Source organism: Cyprinodon tularosa, unplaced genomic scaffold (genome assembly GCF_016077235.1).
Source record: "Cyprinodon tularosa strain WSP-4 unplaced genomic scaffold, ASM1607723v1 ctg118, whole genome shotgun sequence".
Lineage (NCBI taxonomy): Eukaryota > Metazoa > Chordata > Actinopteri > Cyprinodontiformes > Cyprinodontidae > Cyprinodon > Cyprinodon tularosa.
In genome coordinates, this window is record NW_024037981.1 from 828,716 (window position 1) to 850,083 (window position 21,368).

General features: G+C 38.3%; 1 protein-coding gene across 3 annotated transcripts; it reads right to left on the minus strand.

The window, feature by feature from the left end:
- Nucleotides 1-8,660: 8,660 nt before the first annotated feature.
- On the minus strand, nt 8,661-17,602 carry wipi2 (WD repeat domain, phosphoinositide interacting 2). 3 transcript variants are annotated; one of them, XM_038267309.1, is made up of 12 exons: nt 17,210-17,600; nt 16,472-16,554; nt 15,393-15,562; nt 15,202-15,298; nt 13,872-13,969; nt 13,632-13,724; nt 13,456-13,526; nt 13,240-13,347; nt 11,236-11,400; nt 10,763-10,870; nt 10,584-10,681; nt 8,661-9,088 (listed from the first exon to the last, which is right to left on the minus strand). In XM_038267309.1, the coding sequence occupies exons 1-12, from the start codon at nt 17,281-17,283 to the stop codon at nt 8,976-8,978; spliced, it is 1,278 nt and encodes a 425-aa protein (XP_038123237.1). In that variant the 5' UTR covers nt 17,284-17,600; the 3' UTR covers nt 8,661-8,975. The 3 variants fall into 3 exon arrangements, with proteins under 3 accessions (XP_038123237.1, XP_038123228.1, XP_038123248.1); XM_038267300.1 differs by having other exon boundaries at nt 13,234-13,347; nt 17,210-17,597; XM_038267320.1 differs by lacking the exons at nt 8,661-9,088; nt 10,584-10,681 and having other exon boundaries at nt 10,759-10,870; nt 17,210-17,602.
- Nucleotides 17,603-21,368: the final 3,766 nt, after the last annotated feature.

Genomic DNA, 21,368 nt, shown 5'->3' on the forward strand with positions numbered 1-21,368 from the left:
CCATCACACTTAACCTTATTAAATCTGCCCAACAGCATTCATAAAATGTCCCAATTCACCCATCAATTTGCTATATTCGGTATTATTTCCATTTAGATTGTGTTTGTGCTCTTATTTTAGTTGCCTCCCTGCTCTAGTAGTGCATCACTTACGCTGCTCATGTACTTATGAATGTGTACATCTGTTTGTTGTTTTTCGAGGAGGGGGTACACCTGTGAAACACAGCAAAGGAATATAATGTGAATCCAACGTGTTTTTAAAATATAACATTTATACTCTAGAAAGCATATAAGAAAGAAAACAAAATTATGCATTTTACATGAAGGTTTTTCAAGGGCTTAGGTTTGATCTCAATTTTGATAGGGACACAATTGGTCTTAAGTTGAATTGGTCTGATGTCAGTTATGCTTGACGTGAGCATCAGGACACCTTTTTTTAGGGGAAAAAAAGTATTTTTTGCTAAATTTAAACAAATCTTATAAGCACTAAACACACAAGATGCTGTTTATCAATGCTTGAAGTATGAGTGGCTCGGAATAATATGGGACAACTTAACACTTTGAAAAGGGTTACATTTGAACTTACCAGTGACTAAGACGGAAGGTAAATATGTGTCTTTTTAACCAAATATAGTCTAAATATTTCTGTTGTCTGTGTATTTATCTGGTGTTTTTTTTTTTAAGAAAAAGAATTTTGCACAGATAAACAGAGGTAAAACCCAGTCTTATTTTTTTATCTGATATGCTGATATTCTCTGTATTGCAAAACAAAGCAAAATAACATATTCAAGGGGCTGCGAATAGACGTATTGTATTTACATGGGCCCGGGGACTATGATATGAACTGACACAGCATTTAAAATATTAACTTAAATATACAAGTTGTGAGAAAAGAAGCAACTGCTGCAACAACGCTGTATGGTAAATTATAAACATGTTATTTACGTAGAATTATTGGTAAGGACAAGTAGGTCGGGCCAAAATTTTGGTAGGGACATGTCCCTATGGTCCCTATGCAAAACCTACGCCCATGAGGTTTTTAACCAAACCCAAATGTTTACGGATGATTATAATAATTAATCAAGTCTTCCATAAAAATGTGCTCCTACCTGTCCTGCTCAATTGGTGTCTTTTTGCTGGCCTGGAACCTCAGACCCTTTTGTTTATCTGCAGCCTCTGGGGTCATTTTTTCAGAAGGCTTAGCTTTTCTTTTCATTATGTTGTCGATGTACAAATTGATCCCTTTTGGAAGAGGGCAGCAGTATTGCTGTAACAAAGTTCTTGATACTAAATTACATGAGTCGGCCAGGGACTCTTTATTTACGTCTAGACTCACAGAACGAATGCAATGGAATTCAGTTTTTAAGTCAGGCTGCAATACAGCTATAAAAAATGTTAGTCTTTTTTCGATAGAATAATAGGGCTTTAGTTATCTAATATTATTTATTTTTACCTGGTCTCAGGATCAGAACAATCAAACCCTGCTTCACTTCCAAATCAACAAGGGTTTAAATAATAATTTCCTTATATTGTTAAAAAAAAAAGGTAAAGATTAACATTGAGGCCGTTTGAACCTGTGGGTTTACTTAATGTCATTTTGTGACAGCAGCATCCAGCTCTTCAATTTAAAAATCTGCATCACAATCATCTGTTGGATTTGTAAATCTAATCTCTCTCTCTAGTCTAATAAAAATGCAGCCCTGAGCGTCTATGTGCCAGCCGGCCAGCGGCAGCCAATGTAAGTCCTCTAGTACCGCTGTCCTGCAGCTTTTGGGTGCTTCCCAACACACCTGTAAGAAAAGGCTAAAATTACCTTCTTGGCATGTCTGCAAAAGTAATGGAGGCTTGACCATTAACCATTCGTTTGTTCCAGCTGTGTTGGAGCAGGGATGCATGCAAACGCTGCAGGTAGCATAGTAGTGGCTCACCCCTGATCCAGACCCAGCGTTAAATAGCAGGGCTGGTGTTTATCCTTTAGAGGGAGTCAGCTCTAGTCAACTCTGGTTGCTAGAGTGCATTTGGTTGTTTTAAGCTCTTCAGCATGCCCTCTGAGGCAATAAGGCAGGACAGGTTTTTTAGCAAATGATTTTTAAAAGAACATAAAGACCATAGAGGATGAGGCAGACCCCATGCAGCTCTTCAGCAGAGTTTGGATGGACTGAGACCTTCTGGCAGTTCTGTTTATGGTATGCTAAGAAAAAAGCTATAATAAAAATTGATTTAAACGTAACCAGATACTTTTTTATATTTTGACTGATAGTGACTTTCTGTCTGCCTGGGCTGTTTGAGAGAGAATATATATATATATATATATATATATATATATATATATATATATATATATATATATATATATATATATATATATATATATATATATAACAAGCCATGGCAATGAAGGAAATCAAAGCTCCTCCCCTATACTTTTCCATGTTGGTGCAAAAAGTAATAGGTATAAAACTATGGTGATGGTGAGAAACAACACTGGGAGAAAACCATGGTTTGTCTTGCACACTCTAACAGCCATTAGACCATTTTGGCAATCATAATCCTTTAATAAGGGATTTATTTCCATCAGGATAGTTAAAGATGACTGTAAAATCAAAAAAGCTGATCGTAGGACTGGGATCGATATGTGTTTCTACCTGAATTTTATTTTATTTTTTTTATTTTCACTGTTGGTCATTTGAAAAAATAAAATGAATTACTGTGTGCAGTTTAACATTTTATTTTAGGATGAACATTGAATGTACAAAGTGGCATATTGCAAAACAAAACACAATAATCTTTAAATATTTTCTATCTTTGTTCAAGTCATTATTGCAGTTGACACCAATAAATATTGTTATAATCCCAGAACATCCTTCCTAAAATCCTGTCTACCCTTAAACGTAGACAGGGTGTCTGCCTCACGGACTAAAACTGGTAGTTGGTTCCACAGGAGAGGAGCCTGATAACTTAAAGATCTGCCTCCCATTCTACATTTAGAAATTCTAGGAACCACTAGTAAACCTGCAGATTGAGAGCGAAGTGCTCTGTTAGGGACATAAGGAACAATCAGATCTCTGATATAAGATGGCATTTGCCCATTTAAGGCTTTATATGTGAATAGGAGGAATTTAAATTCTATTCTGGATTTTACAGGAAGCCAATGAAGAGAAGCCAGGATAGGAGAGATATGATCCCTCTTTTTCATTTTCATCAGAACTCTGGCTGCAACATTTTTGGATCAGCTGAAGTTTGTGGACTTCCTGATAGTAAAGAATTACAATACTCCAGCCTTGAAGTAACAATTTCAGTAAAAAAAGTTTAACATACGTATATACTTCATACATTTATATAAATGTAAGTTAAATATATGTATTGTTAGGTGGTAGTCAGTCTGCTGCATTGTTGTTTTTTGGGTCATTAACTTTGCAAGTTTCGCTTCACCTGGATGAGAACGTAGCAATGGTTGACGTCTACTTGTACTTTGTAGTTAAACCTTTAGCAGTTCCTGCACCAGCAAGCATGCCGTGACAGTGGAAAGGAAATAATTGCTTTTAAAAGGAATATCTACCATTTACCAAATCCAATGATTTCCTAATACCCTGCTCGATGTTTAAGTCAAAATAAAACATTTTGTATAGATTTTTTTTTTCATTCTTACATATAAGTGTTTACTTATAGTATTCTGAAAATACAACACAAGTTACTGAAGACAGAAACATATCGAAAAAGTAGTTTTTTCTCGCAGAGAGGAGAGGTACACGGCAAAAACGATCTAGAAATTAGTAAAATATCTTAAAACAAGTGTATTTACCCTTAATTGGAGCAGGTAAATAAGATGATCTTCCAATGGAAAAAGTATGTTTACTCTTATATTAAGATAATTAAGCACTTAAAATAAGAGACAGCTGTTGGTTTTTTGTTTTTTCTTATTTTAAATGTAAAATGTATTATTCCATTTACAAAATGCCTCTCTTACCTGCTCAACTCAAGAAAAAATACAATAATAAAAAAATAAAAGACTTACATAGATGTTAATTATTGCAGTGTGGGCATGGCAAGTGCAGGGTGTTGATCTGTAGCCTCCACCCTTGAGATGAATTGCTTAAGAGTCAAAACACAGTGACATATGGAAATGGGCCAGCTGCTGGCTGTGTTTAATCACCGGGATGATTTGTTCAGGGAGCAGGAAAATAACTTGGAAATCGTTACGGGGGCATCTTGGGAGAGCAAACATCTGTCTGTGTTGTTCAGAGTGCTGACACTGAAAATCAACACTCCTCTGATCTGCTCTCAGGGAAATCAGCTGCAATTATCATCCTCTGTCTCTCTGTAGCTGTTCCATCCCCTTTTAAATGTCTCCATCTCCCCTCATTAAAGAGGATAAACAGCTGATGTTTGTCACAAAAGAGCCACCGTCTCTCACAGAGAAATGATGAAAATTAAACACAAAGCTGCATTTTCCTTAATTGTTTCTGGGGCCTGCAACAAAACGGACAATCGCTGCCTACACACAAACCTGCAATCTAAAGTGTGAGCTTAGATGTGGAAATCTCTATGTTGGTTGCAAACTCTACTTCACTCTTTGTGAATCAATTTAGATATTGACAAAAATCAGAATTGTCGTGAGATTATTAAGGTTTAGATGTAAGAATCTAATATTTCCACCTCTCACCAGGCTGTATGTGGTCTTCTTTTATGTGATGTTCTTATATATATATATATATATATATATATATATATATATATATATATATATATATATATATATATATATATATATATATATATATATACATATATATTATGACTAAACGCACAAGCTTTGAATAGAACATTTAACCAAAGGGAAAGGACTGACATGTGGCTTTTATAAACTACTAGTCTCTGTCCTGTTGGGTCAGCAACAGGCTTAGGAGGGAAGAGATTGCATTTTTCATTAGCTTCTAGGTGGAGAAAAGCCAGGACTCATGGGTGAGGCTGAGAAAGCAGCAGTGCTATTGATTTCAATGACAGTGAATAAACTCATAAGTGAAAAACGCTGAGCTGCTCCAATGTTGCTGCAGAATGAAATGCATGTTACTCCAGAAGCGAATTGTAGGATACAAACTTCTAAAACTTTACCATTCAAACATATTTCTTATATTTTTCCAAATTAATCAGGTTGTTTTAACGTTAATGTTTATCTTTGAGAGGCCACGTTTTTTAAGGTTGGGCTAGAATGATATCAGGTGATTAAAAAACCTGCAGCCTCGTTCTGCTCTACCTCCTAGCGACGTGCTGCTATTGGTCCTTTGACTCCACCTGTGAGGAAGAGATGTGGCTGTCCAAGTCCAGAGGAGACACGTTCCTCCTCAGAAACCTGGACTTATAATAGAACCTAGAAGAGGCCCAGACTGATGTGGAGTCAACAGCACACTGTCCATCATTCTCTGCTGGTTCTACACTTCTTTTTATTGCTCGCCTGTGGATAATCCTACGGCTTGAAGCAAAACGTATTTATTTGTGTCCCATGTTGCTCCACCTGTCTTTGCAATAGTTTACCTTTTGTAAGAAGCACATCAGATCAGCTATAAATAAACCACAGTGATATGAGTTTGGTATTTAGATCATGACCTGAGGTGTATCTTTTTATTTTCTTAAGCCTCATATAGTATGATGGTGGATTCACTCTCACCTTTAGTTGTGCAAAGGTGAATTCTATCCATTAGTTGCAATGTTTGCAAATACAGAAAAAAAGGTTGAGCTGATGACATGGGAGCTGGCTCAGAGTGTGTCTGCCTGGATGTGTGTTTACTGGACGGGGCCACCTGTGGAACTGGTTAACAGCATGCCAAGCAGTATCTCTGCTTCTGTCTCCTTGAACCCCAGTTAGCCTCAGCAGACGGCCGCTCACACTGATCCTGGTTCTGCTGGAGGTTTCTCCCTGTTAAAAGGGGGTTTTCCTCCCCACTGTCGCTACAAGCATGCTTGGTTGTGAGGGATTGCAGAAGAGTCAATGAGTCGATGCAATCAACTGATTTTTCTTAGAAAACTTTGAACCAATCTGACAGTGGGAACCAGGTAGAATTGTGTCTGCAAAGTGCCTTGAGATCAAATGTGTTGTGAATTTGCGCTGTATAAATAAATTGAATTGATAAATCACCGGACAATTTACAGAGTCAATTTGATCGAATTTAGAGACTGATTGGTTGAAAGTTTTCAATATAACAAAAAACAAAACAAAATCATTATCTTATTTCAAGTACAGTATATGCAAGTATCTCTTTTCTGGGGCCAGAATACTCATTTTATTAGCTGATACCTTTACCTACTTGGAAAGACACGCATTTTCAGATCAGTTTTTGCAGTTTTAGTATAAATACATTATACAAAATGTGCTAGTTTAAAGCAACCTTACTCTTGAAATAAGAACAGATTTTTTTATTCCTATTAATTTTATTCCACATTAATTAAAAAGCAACTCAAGCTCTGGTTTTTCCACTGTGTCCTACATAAAGTACATGGATTTTTTTTTTAACAGGATGCAACCTGATTGCTGTTACACCTAGCTTAACATGGTCCAACACCCTCTCACAATACACGTTAAACTGGTTAGTGACAACTGGTTTCCAATAATTAAGGACAGCGTGATTATGAAAAGGTTTAAAAAAAAAACCTGGCAGGTGGAGACTTTCTTTTTTTGTTTTGTTTTTTTCAGCACTAGTGGCTGTTTTTTGGAGAGTAGGCTGACAGGAAAGGGGGTATGAGAGGGGAGGGACCACAGGTCTGATTTGAACCCAGGTCATGTGCGCTAACCACTGCGCCACCAAACACGCCCAGAGATTCTTTCTTTAACCATGTTTCTGATTACTTTGTAGCAAAAAACAAACAAACAAAAAAACTCAAAAGTAAAACATTATTTATACTCTGGTCAAAAGTGGAAGAATGATATGGCAATTAAAGAAATAAATGAGCTCTAAGGTGGTGATGCTGGATTGCCTTCTTGGCATGACCCTAATATTTAGTGATTAGTCTTAATGCAAATATATGAATACTATGGAGCTGTACTGTAGTATTAGTAAACATTAGATGAATTTGTTCAGTCTAAATGAGACATTTTCTGTATAGGTTTTGTTATATTTTAGAGTACATTTCAGTATGATGCTTAATAACACCAGGCGTCAATGGTATAAAACCTTTTCTTCTGCTCAAAGTATAAATTGAGTCAAAGCATACTTCTAAACAAGCATTAAAGTGTTTTAAATTGAGCTTATATGTTGAAAGTTAACAAACTATACAGTCCCCGCCTGTGGCAGTTAGCCCTTTTCTTTTTGATAAACAGTATTAGAATTAGATCCACAAATATGAATTTTCATTAGTGTTCAAACAGACTGTACAGTCAAATGAACGAAAACAGGATATTTCATAATCCTGTTTTAGCTTTTTTTAATTTCATAATTATGCAAAATATAAACACATGCATATCACTTCACAATTTCCACAGCTCACATTAAACATATGACTAATTTTTGCTCAAACGCAAAATTAGAAATAGCTTTTGCGTAACCTGTTTATTCTTTTATAAGTCTCAAAACCATCCATAACCCTTTTTTTCTGCACATCCGAATTGAAATTCAGACAAGTTTTCTCTCATATGAATCATGTTTAGTTTACAAAAACCAGACAAAATCAAAGCACTTTTTAAAGGTATCATCCGTACCAGATAAAAAATAAAATATGCCTTATATATAAACTATGTTGGCTCCATTTAAACTGGAATGAAGCCAATAAGCTTCCACCGCCTCTCAGGAGTTTAGATTTCTACAGGCCTAAAATTCAGATGGTTAAAATTGAAACCATTCAGGAAAGTCAGACATTTCTCAGAGATGAAGAGCAAATCCAAATACATCAATACAGAATTTTATTTTCATTAAACTTCAGATGGATGTCTTACATATTGTACAAAATTATTAGAAAATGTCTGCCGCTCCGTAATCCCACGGCTAATCCTTCATGGGGGGGTAACTAAAGACACTAAAGGATTAACAGGGAACCATGCAGCATTCTGGACCAGTTGAAGAGGCTCAGCCTGTCCTTCAGATCAAAGCTTTAGTCCAACGTTTCCTCTCCTGGTCAAACATCCACCCCCCCTCCCAGACTGATTGGGAGCAGCATTATCTGACCACATGTAGTAATGTACAGGGTAGAGATACGGAGTAGGATGAAGGAGAGGCCTTTCCCACTCATGTCTGCGATGGATGGGCACAGTACCACGTCGACAACACCATGCACGTTTGCATACGCATGACACGTCATTGGGTTCCATTAGATGAAGAGTTTGTTGTAAAAAAAAAAAAAAATCAGTCATTAAAAAGAGAAATCAACCAATGAGTGCAGGTCTGTTTGGATGAGGTAAAAGGGGATAGATGTTTAGCTACTGTACACGCCCAACACACACACACAAAACTCTCAGCTAAGCGCAGAAGCGTTTTCGCCTCTGTAAAATCTTCGCTTCTCTTTCTGTGCCAGACGAAAAAGAGAGCGATGAAATGATATCCTCCCGTTTTAAATGGAATTCATTTTAAAAAAAGCGAAAAAAAAAAAAAAGGCACTTTTACACGATCACTTTTCATTTTACACAGTGGTTGCATTTATATATACGGGTCCAAAATGAAAAACAAAAACAAGTGAGACAGCTACATTGTTGTTTTTATTCCTGCGCGTTTGTTGGAGCACGCTCGCAGGGCGGGGGCTCATTTTCACGATGAAGCGTCGTCTGAGCAGTTGGCACATGTACATGCAAAGCTGCAGAATTTGGCCTGCACAGGCAAAAAAAAAAAAAAACTAAGGGGGGAAAAGAGGATGGAAGGAAGGAAAATAAATCGACTAGTATGTGGACAGAATGACGCACAGACAGACTGAAAGGCAGGTTGTTGATCTGCGACTCCTCGTGTCTGGTGTTTAGCAGCACCAGAGGAAGCCTCAAAGCATCAGACATCGGCTAGGTCAGTCGGTTTCAAGGATGAGCGGCGGTTGCTCGTTTTCCTCCTCTAAGCGGAGGTCGTTCAGGTCCTCTTCAATCCCCGACCCTCCGACTGCGCCTTGTTCTTCACAGTAACCTAAAAAACAAGAGCAACGCTCAGATGCTTGAGGCAATCAGGACTGAGAGTCACAGTTTGCAGCACATACGTCACATTACAAACATGTAAAAAACATACGGTGCACATTTATAAGCCACTCAGGTAAAGATGTGTATAAAGTTTTTAAAAATTTTATATTTTTTTCCATCATAAGAATCTCAAAAACCAGGGGATAAAAATCTCCTGGTATAAAGTTAATAAAGCCACGAACACAGCCAGGAACACAGATCCTCTGCTGTGTTTACAAGAATGCATGAAGTTGTTTTCTCAAATATTGATCTCTGCTAAAGACTTTTAGAAGTCAAGCAAAGATGGGGTCCGGTTAAGTCTCACTGCGTGACCCCCAGCCACAAGAGGCGCCTTCCGGCCGCTGCTAACAGCACATCTCACCAATGGCCCTCTAAAATATAACATATTTCTGCTGCTTTTATTCAATTGTACTTGCATTTATAGAGAGGTGAAAAGGACAATATCTAAAATAGAAATCAAAGATGTTTATTATACAATAAGTTGTATAATAAACAACCTGTTTTGACTTGTAGCACCTGTGTGACGCTTCTCCCAATAAATAGAACAATGTGTTCAGACCACGGATCAGAAATGGAAAAACATTTTAATAAATGTGTTGCAAATGAGCAAATGTTATTTAGTGTATCGTGTCAGCTAGTATTAGCAGTGGCTCATGCCATTCAGCGACGTCAGAGAGAGAGGTGCGATTGAAATGCTGCAATCAGAACGCCAGCGGCCGCAGAAATCAGATGATCATCCATCCAAGGTAAATATTTGCTACATTTAAAAAAAGAAATTTCTCTTCTTCAGCCCATTTACATAAAAGCTAATGAGTGGATTTGAACTTTGATGTTTAAATCAAGCTCTAATGTGATGCTTTAAGTTATGCATTTAAACAAAAAAGTTGATGAAAAGATGTTTTTAGTAATTATGGGACAAAAAAGTTCTTATTCCTGACTCTCTCTTTATCCACGCTATTCACTTCATATCAGGTCATCTTAGCTCTTTTTTTAAACAGGTTCTTTTCCATCTCAACTGAGCCCCATGGTAACGTGGGTGGGGCCATCATAACAGACAAAACAATAGAAGAACACCTGCACAGTTTACGGCTTTGTCCGACTCACAGTAAGTCAGAGAAGGCAGCAAGATGGAGCCCAGTAGGTAAGTTTAAGGAGAGTCAGAGTATAGGAATTTAGCTAATGCTAAGAACCTAGCGAACATTTAGCTAGTCTCAAATTCCCCTTGTAGAAACTTAAAGTTTGCAATGATTTTATTTCATTATAGCATGATTACGGAAAATATTTTTCTAGCAAAAAACAGACTCATTTCGCATTTGATCATAAAACTCTGAAACACATTACTATAAACCTGCTTTAACAATCTTTTTATCTCCAGAGTATCTGACAAGCACATGGTCAAAATGGATGTTATAACATTTCAGAAAGATCCAGTTTTTCTAAATTACCTTTAGTGACAGCCGCACTGTAGGTTTGGGCCACAAGGGGGCGATCATGCGGCCCCTGCTCAAGGATCTCATTGGGAGGCTCTGCACTGCTGTCTAACCTGTATCAAGAGAGAGAAAGCATTAAAACTCCCACATTCAGCTGGAACATCAAACCTCCCTCTGCATTCTCTGAGTTTCACCTGTGCTGCTTCATGAGCGTGCATTCACCGCCCTCCTGAGGGTCCAGGTTGTACAGATACAGGTACCCATCAGCTGCTGCCACCAGCAGCCTGGGGATCTTCTGAATTCTGATTCAGAAACACATGAAGATCCATCAGAAACCTGCAGCCAGTTCAGCTGTAGATCACACACAAAGGTAGAGTCGCTCCATTTCCCTGTTCATTTGCATTTCAGCTCTTAGATTAACAGATTGAGGACCTGGTAGGAGGAAGTCAGTCATCCTTTCTAACAAACTGGGAGCAACTGTGAGCAGCAGGGAGCAGGACTAAATGATGTTAATATGTCAACCTGATCCTGGTTAACCATGAAAGAAATCTGCTCTAATGAGAAAACTAAAAAAGGAAAACATCTGTTGATGTTTAGCTAGCTTTAGAGGTTAAAGCTGGTGCAGAGTAATTAATGAAAGCTTTGTAGTGAGGGTGTGTCTGCTCACACAGCTAAGGCGCAGATGTTCTTGTAGCCGCAGAAGGGCAGGCGAACGGTGGCGAAAGCTCGCCCCTGGGTGAACATTTCTGTGACCTGTGAAGGCAGGTAGGTTGTGGACGCCATCAGGACCTTCCCCAAGTAACCTCCCCAAGTTGTGGGCTCCTCAGCTGGCCTAAAAAAAACAACAACAAAACAATAAGACAAAGATCCCAAACTCCAGTGCATAATATGTGAAACATGGTTTCATTTTTCTCTTTATCTGATGGAAATAAATAAAATCCTGTTCAACAGATTACATTCAGATGCCCCCTTATAACAGGGTTTATACAGGAATGAGTAGCCCTAATTGAATGCCTTTTAATGCTCTTAAAAATTATTTTAATGCCATCAACAAGTACCCATGAATCTCTTATATATAACTGCAAAATATTTCATCATCTTTACTGTCAACAGGCTGCAGCCGTGTCCCGAATTCCTCGTTTTCCAGCTACTTTTGCTAAAATTTGCATTTTCCCAATTCTCTAGATTTTTCTCCGGCTTCTTTTCCGAACATACAGCTTTACGATCAACCAGAAGCAGTTCAGCGCAAAAAGATCCGAATATAATATATATGACGAAATTATTTTGATAAATTTTTTTTAAATAAAGCATTTAAATGCCATGATAATCACATAGTCATTTAATGAATTTTAATGCCAATTAAAATAAAAAAAATAACAATTTAATGACATTTAATGACCCGCGGGAACCCTGTATGATGAAAAATAATCTACCCTCATTGAGATCAAAGAGCACAGCAGATTCAGGGAGAAAGTTAAAGGAGCCTTTAGACTAGAATACAAAATCCCAAGCTCTCGACTTCTCAAGAGATCTCTGTTCAGACTGATGACACAAAGATGTGGATCTAGCAGCTCTGACCAGATAAAGCAAGAATGTGGACACATTATCCACACTTTGAAGCATAGTGGTCACAGCATCATGATGTGGTGTTTTACCAGATCTGGGGGAGGACACCTGGTCAGACTAAATGACAAAAATCCTGCTGGGAGTCATTTAAAGGCTGTTTTGACACCTGCAGCTTTATTTCGATCCTGTTTGGGTCAGAATGAAAGCACAACTGGACTCAACAAAACAGTGCAGCCTGAAGAGGTGGTCTCGGTTCGCACCCAGCCCAACTCTGATGCTCAGTAATTTATGTCTGAAAAAACAACCATACTCTGTTGGGATATGATTCGATATTATGCACATAAATTACCTTTCTGGCCGTCGGTTTCTGCACCAGATGAGGAGCCTACTGATGTGTGTTAGGGAGCAGTAATCAGCGCCTCGTCCTGAACGAGGCAGAAATTTCCATTCTGCGTCTCCAGTGCTTCAGCGTATTATTTCTAAGCTGCAGCCGTGCTTCATTTTTTCAGACTCGTTTTCCAATAGAAAATCATGTAGAAAAAAAGGGAGAGCTCCTGACAATGGCTGTACCTCAGTCTCTATCATGAAACTTTTATCCATTCATATCCTGTTTGGTCCCGAGCGACAAAAAACTGGTGTGAAACCAAGCGTACTAACAGAAAATGTAACAATGTATCATTTGAACATTCAGAAGTACACAATAACTGAACAGAAAACACCATAAAGACATGAAACCATGTCAGAGGTTCAACCTCCTGTAGGACAAACATGATCATACTGCCAGAATTGCAGTGGAGAGGGCTTAGATCAAGGTATGTTTGGTTCAGTCTAAGCCCAGAACTAAATCCCATTAAGTATATGAGATGATATTTTCAAAAACAGATGTTTTGAGAAGAACTCTGTGCATTCTGACAGCAAAAATGAAAGAGATCCACCAGGATGACTGGGATCAAATGAAAGCAATTATTTTCTGATTGTTTTTGTAGAAAATTAAAAGAATTTAAAGAAAGGAAAACCGTGGACACAACGCCACACACTATTTCTATTTTAAAGGTTAACATTATTATAATATAGACAGAAAGGTAAAAAGGGCACTTACACATACTTCTCCTTCTGTGTCTCTAATTTGAAGATGTGGACCGTCTCTGTGTTGCTGGAAGCAGAGAGATACAAGCCTTCCATGCTGAACGCCAGCGAACAGATGCTCACACACCTAAATAAAACACAATGTACAATTTAGCAAATACAGACAAAAAAAAAAACACTCTAGTTTGACTCTTTAATTCCTCAACTACTAAATGTGTTATCAGTCGTCTTCTACCTCTTGACGCCTCGCCGGAACTCAAAGAGCTTCTGCCCTTCTGGGATGGAGAAGACACGGATGACTGTGCCCTGGGGGAGGAAGCGAAACACACAAGGCGCAGGCTGAGAAGAGGAAGCGAACACAAAGATCACCCTGTGCTCTGACAGACAACAGGCCAACGCGTCAGACGATACCTTCTCTGAAGCCGTGGCCAGCTTGGTTCCACTGGCATCAAACGCCAAAGCTGCTAAGGGACTGTCGTGAGCTGGAATCATGTTGGCCGCCCTCTGAGGAGACAAAACACACCGGGGTTTATGTGGGACTGAATGAAGCCCAAACAGAACAGGTGCCATATAAAACCCTAAATCTTTCAGAGAAGGGAGTAGAAACATTTCAGCCCTAAAACAAAGATCAAGCAGTTTGTGTTTCCCTACCAGGTTGACTGTGTCAAACACCTGGACCTCTCCTATCGTGGCGCTTCCTGGATACGCCAGGTAACAGTTATCATTGCTGATGGAGAGAGCGCACAGTCCTGGAGAGAAGCACAAACCACAAAGGACACTGAAACACATTTCAATCTAGAACTGGAGAAAGCTGGATGGTTTCATCAACAAAGATCCTGAAATAGTGAAAATATCAGTAATTTAGTCCAGAAAGGTAAAATTAGAAAATAAATCAGATCTATTGATACATTTCAAGTGTTTATTTCTGTTAATTTGGGTGATTTCACTGCAAAAACATATAAAAAAATCTGGTTTCTAGAAAGAAAAACAACTTAAGACCATTAAAAATTATTTATTTCAGATGTTATTTCTGTTCTAGCCCGACTCTGCAGTTTTTCCCATAGAGGTGAAAACAGCAGCAGGAGCCAGCAGTTTGCAGACTGCTGTTTTTCATGCATTTTAATGGAAAGTAAGTGGAAGGAAAAGGTGTTGTTAAAAAAAGGGATAACCAGAGCGTCTCAGTGGGTCTTGCGATATGAAAGTTGTGGATTAAGTGCAGCTTCCGCCTGCCCCTGAGCAAGGCACCTAACCAATAGTTGCCTAGAGATCTGTGTATCAGTGTAGGTTTAATTTCTGAACGGTGAGTGGGACAAGAAAAGTGTTACATAAATTCAGATTTAGCATTTAGAAGGTGTGGATAAAAAATAAAACCAACAGACATGTAATGTCTGAAATCATTTAGAAAGAAAAGTTCTCTTTTTTTTTATGACAATATTTGTTAAACGTTTTATTTCGAGAACCCAGAGGCTTCTACCAGGAAGTGTTTGATGCTTCCCTCTGCTGACAGACTGATTTATGTTTCCAGCAGGACTGAGCAGCTGCAGCTCACACAGCTTCAATGATCTTGGTGTCACTGTTCCAACAACCAGTGACTCCATGATGCCTGGTGAAGTGGAGCAACCTGGGATTCCTGCACTCCTCAGTAGATTTACAACCATTATGGACTCCCTCTAATGTACGGTCCCACTTAGCGGGCCGACATTTCTGTATTAAAAACGTATTCTTATGCAATACTTACATTTCCTATGAAGCTGATTTTGTTGCTGAAATGCTTCATCATAAAGAAATTAACTGAATGAAGACTTGAAATATTTCACTCTTTTTAAATATATTTAGCTCATTTAGTGTTTTGACAATATTCTAATTTAAAGAAATACATTTGATGAAAGATATTTGTGAACCAAACCTAAACATGAGCCCTTTGATTTAAACATACTCTGCCAGCCTGTCTTTCTAAATCTGGTTTCCTCTATGAACCGACCTGATGGGTTAGGAGGCGTCTCTCTTATAGTGTGCAGCACTTTCATGTCTCTGATGTTGTGAATGTAAAGCGACTCTTCCAGACACACAATCAGCCTCTGCAGGAAGAAGATGCAAACATTAGCAGTCAACTGACCAAGCATTCGGGATAGAAAAAATATATATTTAACACTCTCTCCCGTTCTTTCCTACCTGTCTGTTTAGCTTCACAGCCAGGATGGTGTTGGAATAAGAGTAGTTGCAGATCTCTGTTCCCTTCTTGAAGTGACAGACTTTGAGCTTCCTGGGCGCCTTCAGGCTCACGATGGCCACCAGGCTGCTGGAGAAGAGACGCTCCACGATACACACATCCTCTGTGTCAGCTGAAGAAATGTATACACACACAGAGAAAACATCACCTTTTCGGTGCCGAAGCGGCTTTGCAAATTTTAAGCCTAAGGGCTTGTATGCTTTCTAGCAGGATTTAAGTGGAAGAATTAGAAAGAACCATTTCAATTGATTAATATAGATTAGAATATGCGGGGGGACCCACAGCATGACGCTTCCACTGCCATGCGTTGTAGAAAAAGTTAAATTTTTTTTTTAACCTAAAAAATGTTTTACGTGAGGGCCGAACGCTTATTTAAATCCCTTCCGATCATGTGTTTTTACTGTAAACATCCTTTCTGCCACCCATCCTTGAAATGCCAGTTTTAGGAGTGTTTAACTAACAGCTGTCTAGTCAAAGTATTCTCAAACTCCAGCTTAGGCTCTCCACTGCGCCTTCTGAGGGACCATAGGTCTCTTGGCCTCTTACCTGATGAATACCCTTCTTATCCCACTGGTTATTCTATGTCTTGCTCTCTTTCCACTTTCTTATACTAATAGGGGCTTCATGACATTTAGTTTTACTGGACTTCATCTAGCTGCATCAAAGTTGACAGCACTGTAACACATTTCAATTTTACTCCTGCACGACACTGTAGCTTCAAATGTGTACAGGGGTTAATAAAAGGCAACAGAGATATGAAAACAACTTTATTCTGATTAGAAAGTTAAAGATAAATGTCTAAAAGAAAGTCTTAAACAGTAAATTTGTGTTTTTTTTGTAAAAACCATCTCTGATATGCAACAGATCGCATCCTGTCTAGACAAACGGCATCAAATATAACCAGTTAAACATGTGACAGAGCAGCAGCATAATGACAGATGGTGATCTGCTGTAAATGCTGCTTGGAAAACAAAGGAAAAGGCTTTAAAAAAAGCAGGGATATGGCTTCCATAATACTTACTACATTCATATATCTGCTCCAATTTGTCAACAGATGACAAGGAAAAAAACTTGTATCCTGACTTGGTGCCAACAGCCAAGGACCTGCAGGGAAACCAGGAGGAAGAAGACAGCTGTGGTGACTGATCGTTGCATGGAGCTCCACCGGCTGCAGTTGGATATCACCATGCAACATTTCTAATCCAAACACCGGGCTCCTCCACCGTTCAACATCCATTCCATAATATCAAAGTGAATGTTTACGTTTTAAAACTAAGCTAGAAGCCAAATGACAGCAATTCCTCACAAGCACGACCAAAACACTCAACGTGAATATAACCTAATAACATTTTAGTAACAATTATATCTTATAAACACACTTAACGTTCACTCCAGCACCCTAACAAGCAATTCCGAGACTAAATACTTAGATGTTTTGTGGCTAAAGTTAGACCCCGACCTCACTGCATCACGTTAGCTAAAATGCTAAGCTAGTCTCTTGTGAAATAAAACCCTATATGAATCATTAACTCAATGTCTGACTGTCATTGTCTTTGCTTTCTTCATTTTATATAGATAAACATCTTCCCGTATATTTCACATTAGCACCGGTCACCCGGCTAGGAGCCCTGGTGGGTACAAACCAAGCTAACAGCAGTTAGCTTCAAGCTAACAGTAGTGAGCTAGAAGCTAACAGCAGCTAGCCTGAAGCCCCAACAGGCCATAGCATCCCCGGACTCTCTCCCCGGCCCAGCCTTACGTGTTGTCCTGGTTAAAGTTGGCGAAGAGAAGCTGGCTTCCGCCAGCATCTCCGCTCAGACTCGCCAGGTTCATGAGCTCGTCGCCGCCGACATATAAAGTTTCTAATTTAAAATAGCAGCAGCAGGGCTGAGCCTGTTTCAGTGAACTAAATTACAAAGTGTGGCGTTTTCATCGGGTCATCTCTGTTTCCAGCCCCGCAATTTCTGATTGTTGTTGTTTTTTCACTGGGGATGTTTCTCTCCCTCTGCGCGCATGTTCAATGGAAGGTGAGGTTCAACGGACTTAAAGCGCCAGCTTCACAAAATGACGGTAAATAACAAAAATAAGAATTCAATTATAACTCATCGTAATACTCAGAATGTATGACCGCGTTATACTAGCGGAGAAATAATTACACATATCACTATATCGAAAATAAAATAATGTAAAATAAATCATGACTTGATCCATCAGCGCCCTCTAGTGTCCAAAATATAGATCGATTTAGGCTGGCTGGGGATAAATACCCATAACTTTAATTTCAAGAAAATCTCTTAAAATGACTGAAAACAAAGGTTAAGTATGCTCTCTCTGTTTCATGTTCAGTAAAATAAATGTTTTATTTATAACATATAAACAGAACTTCAGTATAATTTCTTCCTTTTTGAATAACATTTGGGGATTGACAAACCCAGGTATCCTTTAGTGGTGGTGGTGCTAATAACAAAAACAAAAATGTTGGAACTAATATGTAAAGCAATGAAAAGGTAAAAAGGTAAGTAGGTAATAAAAAAAATCTGTATAGCAGATTTCTGTGGTGATGCTATTCAAGGTGCATTACATCATAAGAAAATTCAGCACGAATGGGAAGTACATTTATTAAAATCATTTAAAAAAATTAATCAAGCACACAACAAATGATCAAAACACCAAAATCATGACACAGAATTGTATAAATCCTCAACTAGATACACATTATACTCATAAAGAGTGTGTAATAGGATATTTTGTTTAGACAACTAGCATAGAAGGAAAGTAAAAGGAGATACATTTTGCCCAGGATAAGCTTCAAAAAGTAGTTTTGTAATAGTAAATGTGAAAGTAGATCAACTCAGGATTTAATATCAGACTATATGAAAAAAATGACTTGTTTGATAGTATTAATGGGTAGGTTAAACGTTTTTAGTTTATTTTCAAAGCCTGATGGCAGATTTAATGCTCAGTAGAATCCAGCAGAGGGCAGCATTTTGGTTAAAACAATTTGGCATGGTCTAATGTAGAATCATGGGAAAAACTAAGCACACCCTGGTAACTGCTGGCTTTATAACTAAGCAGATTTATTTAAAATTCTTTATAAAATGGCTTTAACTGTCAGCTCCCTAGCGTACCACCATAGTGTTTAAAGTGAGCTGAGGTCAATTAATTTTACTGGTTCATTGCTACAGCTTTTCTCATTCTCATTATGGTTATACTGCTTTGGATTCCCTGCTGTGTTTGGAAGTGGATTTGCAACAGTCTTTGCTGTTTACATACAGCTCTGGCTTCATCGTCTCAGCTGCTGCTAGCACAAACCATCACCCCTCCACTACCATGCTTGATAGTATAAAATATATATGCTGATTTCCTGTGCTTGCTTTGCCTCTCCCATACCATTTTCCAAATATGCTGCTAGGAAAACTAGCGGCCATGTTCAAGTTTTCTACTTGATGGAATGATATTTAATGCCTTCAGATTGATTTAAAAAAAGTCAAATTAATGCTGATTATTGCTGATACCTTTTCATCCTGGCATTGGATTACTAAACTGCTTTTATTGAGGGGTTCACACAGATGACAACAAGCTAATTCAATTTAAAAATACTTCATTAAAGTAAGCCAAAAGGGAAATGAATTAAAACACACCTGATATTTTCCCCTGATCTGTATAGACAATTGTTGCTACTTTCTTTGTCTTTGTCTTATGACTGCTCAGATAATTCACTCAAACCATGTGAGGTAACATTTCTAAGACACATGAGAACTAAAGCTTTAAATGAGCAATTCTGAATTAATTCAATTTTTATGCTTTTGTTGTACTAAAACTCTGTAATTTCACCCAAGTGCATTACAATTCAATTCAATTTCAATTCCGTTTATTTATATAGTAGCAATTCACCATACATGTCATCTCAAGGCACTTTACAGAGACAATTCAATTAAGGAAAACCAGTTAATTGCTTCGAGTCGTTAACTTGCAGGACATGCTCCTGCTGGATGAGCTTGCAGTGAGAATATTCACATGCATTTTGTTGTTGACTCTTCAGCACTGGCTTAAATTTACAATTTATGGTCAGTAAATACAATTAAGACATTTGTATTTTCATCACTGTAATAATTAATGTTTGATGTTTATACTTTTTTTTAAAGCACACTGTTGTAGGTTCTTCTTTTTTATTTTGTTTACATGAATCAGAAAAAACTGAATGAGGTTGATTGATTTCTGATACATTGCTCATTACATTGCTCAATGAAATTAAAGGACCTCTTTGAGAACACATTAGGCAAGGCAAATGTATTTGTATAGGACAATTCAGTACAAAGACAATGCAAAGTGCTTTAAAATATAGGAAATAAAGGAAATAAAGGAAAATAAAACAGAATCAAAGCAAGTAGGACAAAAATAAAATAAAAAAATGCAGAAATAAAAAATAACATTAAAAACAGTTGGACTAAGGAAAATAAAAAAAGTTGAACTAATGATGTTTCAGTTGAACTGTTTAACTAGAACAGTCAAAGGTAATCCTAAATAAATGTGTTTTTAGTCTTGATTTAAAGGAACTCAGGCTTTCTGCACTTTTACAGTTTTCTGGAAGTTTGTTCCAGATAACTGGAGCATAGGAACTACAGGTGCTGGTCATAAAATTAGAATATCATGAAAAAGTAGATTGATTTCAGTAATTCCATTTAAAAAGTGAAACTTGTATATTATATTCATACATTACATACAAACTCATATATTTCAGATGTTTATTTTGTTTAATTTTGATGATTACAAATGACAACAAATGAAAATCTCAAATTCATCATATCAGAAAATTAGAATATTACTGAAGACCAATAAAAACAAAGGATTTATAGAAATGTTGGCCAACTGAAAAGTATGAACATGAAAAGTATGAGCATGTACAGCACTCAGTATTTAGTTGGGCCTCCTTTGGCCTGTATTACTGCAGCAATGCGGCGTGGCATGGAGTCGATCAGTCTGTGGCACTGCTCAGGTGTTATGATAGCCCAGGTTGCTCTAATAGTGGCTTTTAGCTCTTCTGAATTGTTGGGTCTGGTGTATTGCATCTTCTTCTTCACAATACCCCATAGATTTTCTATGGGGTTAAGGTCAGGAGAGTTTGCTGGCCAATTAAGAACAGGGATACCATGGTCCTTCAACCAGGTACTGGTAGCTTTGGCACTGTGTGCAGGTGCCAAGTCCTGTTGGAAAATGAAATCTGCATCTCCAAAAAGTTGGTCAGCTGCAGGAAGCATGAAGTGCTCTAAAACTTCCTGGTATGTGGCTGCGTTGACCCTGGACCTCAGAAAACACAATGGACCAACACCAGCAGATGACATGGCACCCCAAACCATCACTGACTGTGGAAACTTTACACTGGACTTCAAGCAACGTGGATGAAGTGCCTCTCTTCTTTTCCTCCAGACTCTGGGACCTTGATTTCCAAAGGAAATGCAAAATTTACTTTCATCAGAGAACATGACTTTGGACCACTCACCAGCAGTCCAGTCCTGTTTCTCTTTAGCCCAGGCAAGACGCTTCTGACGCTGTCTGTGGTTCAAGAGTGGCTTGACACAAGGAATGCGACAGCAGAAACCCATGTCTTTCATACGTCTGTGTGTGGTGGTTCTTGAAGCACTCACTCCAGCTGCAGTCCACTCTTTGTGAATCTCCCCCACATTTTTGAATGGGTTTTGTTTCACATTCCTCTCCAGGGTGTGGTTATCTCTCTTGCTTGTACACTTTTTTCGACCACATCTTTTCCTTCCCTTCGCCTCTCTATTAATGTGCTTGGACACTGAGCTCTGTGAACAGCCAGCCTCTTTAGCGATGACCTTTTGTGTCTTGCCCTCCTTGTGCAAGGTGTCGATGGTCGTCTTTTGGACAACTGTCAAGTCAGCAGTCTTCCCCATGAT